The 5,517-nt window shown below is 39.8% G+C and overlaps 1 protein-coding gene across 2 annotated transcripts; it reads left to right on the forward strand.

Moving 5' to 3' along the window:
• Positions 1-2,316: 2,316 nt before the first annotated feature.
• LOC749429 (zinc finger CCCH domain-containing protein 11A-like) lies at positions 2,317-5,517 on the forward strand. 2 transcript variants are annotated; one of them, XM_054659038.1, is made up of 2 exons: positions 2,317-2,592; positions 2,959-5,517. In XM_054659038.1, exon 2 carries the CDS (start codon positions 3,462-3,464, stop codon positions 5,361-5,363), a length of 1,902 nt encoding a protein of 633 aa, XP_054515013.1. In that variant the 5' UTR covers positions 2,317-2,592; positions 2,959-3,461; the 3' UTR covers positions 5,364-5,517. The 2 variants fall into 2 exon arrangements, with proteins under 2 accessions (XP_054515013.1, XP_054515015.1); XM_054659040.2 differs by having other exon boundaries at positions 2,384-2,893; positions 3,257-5,517.

The following is a 5,517-nucleotide window of genomic DNA, read 5'->3' on the forward strand; positions in this document are numbered from 1 at the left end:
CTTTCATCTTTTTAACAGTCTTTGATAGACCAAAAGTTTTTAATTTGATCAAGTCAAATTTATTAACTTTTTCTTTTATAGATTGCACTTTCAGTGTCAAACCTAACAACTCTGCCTAGCCCTGGATCCTGAAGATTTTCTCCTATTTAAAAACAAGGCTTTATAGTTTGACATTTTACTTTGAGTCCATGGTCCATTTTGAGTTAATTTTTGTATGATATGTAAAACTTAGGTTGAGGTTTTTGGCTACTGATATCCAATTACTCCGGTACCATTTGTTGAAAAGATTATTCTTCTTTTATTAAATCGCTTTTGTACTTTTGTCAAAAATCAGTTGGGTATATTTGCATGGGTTTATTACTGGGTTCTCTATTCTGTTCCATTGATTCGTGTGTCTATCTCTTTGCCCATGTGACACTGTCTTGATTACTGTAGCTATACAGTAAATTTTGAAATTGGGTGGACTTACTTTTCCCAATTTATTCTTCTCTTTCAAAATTGTTTTAGCTACTCTATTTCCTTTGCCTTTTCCTATAAACTTTTGTTTACATCTGTAACAAATATTGCAATATAGGAATTGCATTAAACCTAAACATCAATTTGGAAAAAATTGACATCTTTGTTGTATTGAGTTTTTCAATCTATGAAGATGGTGAAGTTTCTTCATTTATTTAGATCTTGTTTGGTCTTTCATCAGCATTTGAAGTTTTCAACAAATAAGTCTTGTAATTTTTTTTTTTTTTTAGCTCTACACCTAAGTTTTTAATTTTTGGGGACATTATAAATAATACTGTTCTTATAAATGTGGTGTTTCCATGTTCATTGCTAATATATGGAAATACAATTAATTTGTATAAGTTTATCATGTATATTGCACCCTTGATAAACTCACTTTTTAATTCTAGGAGTTTCTTATAGAGTCCTTAGAATTTTCGATGTTTACAATAATGTAATCTTTAAATAGAGACAGTTTTATTTCTTTTTTAAAAATTACCTGTATCCTTGTTTCCTTTTCTTGCCTTATTGTAGTGGCAAATACTTCCAGCGTTATGTTGAGTAAGAGTGAATATTCCCTTTGTTTCCAGTCTTTTGGAAAATGCATTGTCTTTTATTATTAAGTATGATGTTAACTCTAGGTTTTGTGTGGATGCTTTTAATCATATTGAAGAAGTTTCTTCTATTCCTACTTTTCTGATTTTTTTATTTACCACCAATGAGTAGTCAATGCTTTTTCTGAACTGATCAAGATGATCATATAATTTTTCTTCTTTAGCCTGTTGATATGGTAGATTACACTAACTTTTCTAATATTAAACCATCTCTGGATCCCACTTAGTAATGATACAGAATTCTTTGCATATATTTCAGAAGTTTTTGCTAATATTTTGTTTAGGATTTTTGTATCTGTATTCATGGAAGACATCATTCTATAATTTTCTCATGCTGTCCTTGTCTGGTTTGATACCAGGATAATGTTAACCTCATAAATGAATTAAGAAGCATTCCCTTTTCTTCTACTTTCTGAAAAAAATTGTGGAGAATTGGCATCAAGATGTTTGATAGAATTCTCCAGCAAAATACTCAGGGATTAGAGATTTCTTTATCAAAAATTTTAAAGTTAAAAATTTAATTTTCTTTAGAATTATATGGCGATTCAAATTATCTGTATTATGTTAGGTGTTTTGTGATAGTTTGTGTTTTCTGAGGAATTAGTCCATTTCATCTAAGTTGTCAGATTTATGTATGTAGCGTGTATTACGTCTGTAGTGATACCCCTTTTCTCTTTCCTGATATTGGTAGTTTGTATCTTGCCTCTTTGTTTTCTTTTCTTGACAAATCTTTGTAAATTCAATTTTTTTTGGTCTTGACAAAGCTTTGTCAATTTATTAATTTTTTTACCAGCTTTTTGATTCTGTGTGTGTATATTCCGTTTTTATCCTCATTGTGTTTTTATCGTCCTTAAAATCCTTGTGTACAGCTATAACTACTTTAAGGTTCTTGTCTGGTAATTCTATTATTTCTGTCTTTCTGCATCTGTTTGTATTGACTTATTTTTCTCTTGTTATGGCTTATACTTTCCTGATCCTTTGCATTTTAAATAATTTTTGTTAGGATGTTAGACATTGTAAATATTTTATTGAAAGTCTAGATTTTGGGCTGGGCGTGGTAACTCATGCCTGTAATCCCAGCACTTTGGGAGGCCGAGGCGGGCAGATCACGAGGTCAGGAGATCGAGACCATCCTGGCTAACACGGTGAAACCCCGTCTCTACCAAAGATATAAGAAATTAGATCGTAGGTATCGCGTCATAGAGGAACTACATCTTCCAGAACCCTCGCGCCCTGCGTCGTGCTGGCACTTTTACCGGCCGGGCCTTAGAGCGCAGCCTGTAGCCGGGTGCCATCTTTGACGCTGGCAGTCTTGGTTTTCTGCTAGTGCTGCTGCTGCTGGGAGGACGACGGACGGCAGCGGCCAAGCAAGAAGAAAGACGTGGCAGCAAGCGGGAGTCGGGGATAGTGTCATCGGTTCGGGTCCCACTACTTTGGAGCTTGTCTCAAACTCCACATACGGAAAGCCACCGACCTTATTCCGGTATCCTACACCCATTCCCCACCCTCATTACACTCCCACCCCTGGCCCTCAGCGTGGGAGTCAAGAGCAACAGGGACACTTCCGTTCTCCTTGTAGGATTGGTGAAACCGTAATGAAGAACACCCCTAAACTCCCATAATCGGTGCGGATTCCTATGGGGAAGGCCTATATTGTTGACATCTTCCAGGCCTTGGTTCTGGACCTTGAGAAGGAGGCTGTGGAACTAGAGATAGCGATGCTTTTTAGGATTTGGGGATATTCCCTGCCCAAAAAATTCCTGGAAAATTGACTAGTATTAGGTGTGAAGAAATCTTGAAGACCAGAAATTGGATCTTACTGAAAAACTGATTTTTTTTTGTTTTTCAGATTATATTGTTCAGCTATGGAAGATGGATTTTTTTTCATGATCCTTTGACTCTCAAGTTCGTCTTTAAGTGAACTCTTTTTTTTTTGTTTTGTTTTTGAGGAGATAACTAACCCTAGCTGTCTCCAGTCTGACAAAGGTTATTTGAATGGACTTAATCTCCCAGTAGTTGGGAGATGTTTTAAAAACACATGCTGTGTTTGAATTGTGGCTGAGAGGTTTTCTTGGCAATGTGAGGAGGAAAATTTTTTCTGCCTCATTATTATTAATTCATGGATTGAGTGTTGGTTCGACCTACAGGCGTAATAGATTGGAACTCAGTGAAGACACAGACGTTCCTGTTGAGAGCAACCAGCTAATGATTACAGTTTAAAGACGATTTCTGTGATCAAGTTGTCATTTGGAAGATTAAACCCATTTCACGAGGACTTGGAGCCTGGTCCTTGCTTTGAGGAAGCAGTGGCTTGTTTCAAGAAGCCACTTCTGATCTAAGAATCTACCCAGCATGCCTAATCAAGGAGAAGACTGCTATTTTTTTTTCTATTCTACATGTACCAAAGGTGACAGCTGCCCATTCCGTCACTGTGAAGCTGCACTAGGAAATGAAACTGTTTGCACATTATGGCAAGAAGGGCGCTGTTTTCGACGGGTGTGCAGGTTTCGGCACATGGAGATGGATAAAAAACGCAATGAAATTCCTTGTTATTGGGAAAATCAGCCAACAGGATGTCAAAAATTAAACTGCGCTTTCCATCACAATAGAGGACGATATGTTGATGGCCTTTTCCTACCTCCGAGCAAAAGTGTGTTGCCCACTGTGCCTGAGTCACCAGAAGAGGAAGTGAAGGCTAGCCAACTTTCAGTTCAGCAGAACAAATTGTCTGTCCAGTCCAATCCTTCCCCTCAGCTGCGGAGCGTTATGAAAGTAGAAAGTTCCGAAAATGTTCCTAGCCCCAAGCATCCAGCAGTTGTAATTAATGCTGCAGATGATGATGAAGATGATGATGATCAGTTTTCTGAGGAAGGTGATGAAACCAAAACACCTACCCTGCAACCAACTCCTGAAGTTCACAATGGATTACGAGTGACTTCTGTCCGGAAGCCTGCAGTCAATATAAAGCAAGGTGAATGTTTGCATTTGGAACCTTCAAAAACTGATGATTCTACTTCAGGAGCAAGAAGCTCCTCCACTATCCGTATCAAAACCTTCTCTGAGGTCCTGGCTGAAGAAGAACATAGGCAGCAGGAAGCAGAGAGACAAAAAAGCAAAAAGGATACAACTTGCATCAAGCTAAAGACTGATAGTGAAATTAAAAAAACAGTAGTTTTGCCACCCATTGTTGCCAGCAAAGGACAATCAGAGGAGCCTGCAGGTAAAACAAAGTCCATGCAGGAGGTGCACATGAAGACGCTGGAAGAAATTAAACTGGAGAAGGCACTGAGGGTGCAGCAGAGCTCTGAGAGCAGCACCAGCTCCCCGTCTCAACATGAGGCCACTCCAGGGGCAAGGTTGCTGCTGCGAATCACCGAAAGAACATGGAGGAAAGAAGAGAAGAACCTTCAGAAAGGACATGAAGTTGATTTTCAGAGCAGTATTAGAATAGAAGGTACAGAGGCTTCAGTTGAGACCACAGGAGTTGACATCACTAAAATTCAAGTCAAGAGATGGGAGACCGTGAGAGAGATGCGCATGCAGAAACAGCAGGAGAGGGAAAAATCAGTCTTGACACCTCTTCAGGGAGATGTAGCCTCTTGCAATACCCAAGTGGCAGAGAAACGAGTGCTCACTGCTGGGCCAGGAATCACATGGCACCTGACCAAGCAGCTTCCCACAAAGTCATCCCAGAAGGTGGAGGTAGAAACCTCAGGGATTGGACACTCATTATTGAATGTGAAATGTGCAGCACAGACCTTGGAAACAAGGGGTAAAGCTGAACCCAAAGTGAACGTGAAGCAATCTGTGGTTAAAGTTGTGTCATCCCCCAAATTGGCCCCAAAACGTAAGGCAGTGGAGATGCACCCTGCTGTCACTGCCGCTGTGAAGCCACTCAGCTCCAGCAGCGTCCTACAGGAACCCCCAGCCAAAAAGGCAGCTGTGGCTGTTGTCCCGCTTGTCTCTGAGGACAAATCAGTCACTGTGCCTGAAGCAGAAAATCCTAGAGACAGTCTTGTGCTGCCTCCAACCCAGTCCTCTTCAGATTCCTCACCCCCGGAGGTGTCTGGCCCTTCCTCATCCCAAATGAGCATGAAAACTCGCCGACTCAGCTCTGCCTCAACAGGAAAGCCCCCACTCTCTGTGGAGGATGATTTTGAGAAACTAACGTGGGAGATTTCAGGAGGCAAATTGGAAGTTGAGATTGACCTGGATCCTGGGAAAGATGAAGATGACCTTCCGCTTGAGCTATGAGAAATGATTGATAGCTGAAGGTGGTAGTGAGGACACTTTAAAAAAAAATCGCCAAAAAACTGGACTTAGTTTCATCTATTGTAACATTTACCTGAGATGATCATTTCTTTAGTCTAGAATTTGCCCCAAATCAGAAGTATACCTCTGAATTATC

The sequence above is a fragment of the Pan troglodytes genome, chromosome 1, assembly GCF_028858775.2.
Source record: "Pan troglodytes isolate AG18354 chromosome 1, NHGRI_mPanTro3-v2.0_pri, whole genome shotgun sequence".
In the NCBI taxonomy this organism is placed as follows: domain Eukaryota; kingdom Metazoa; phylum Chordata; class Mammalia; order Primates; family Hominidae; genus Pan; species Pan troglodytes.

Coding starts and splice junctions, on each gene's coding strand:
- LOC749429 (XM_054659038.1), top strand. CDS start 3,462: ATGCCTAATCAAGGAGAAGACTGCTATTTTTTTTTCTATTCTACATGT.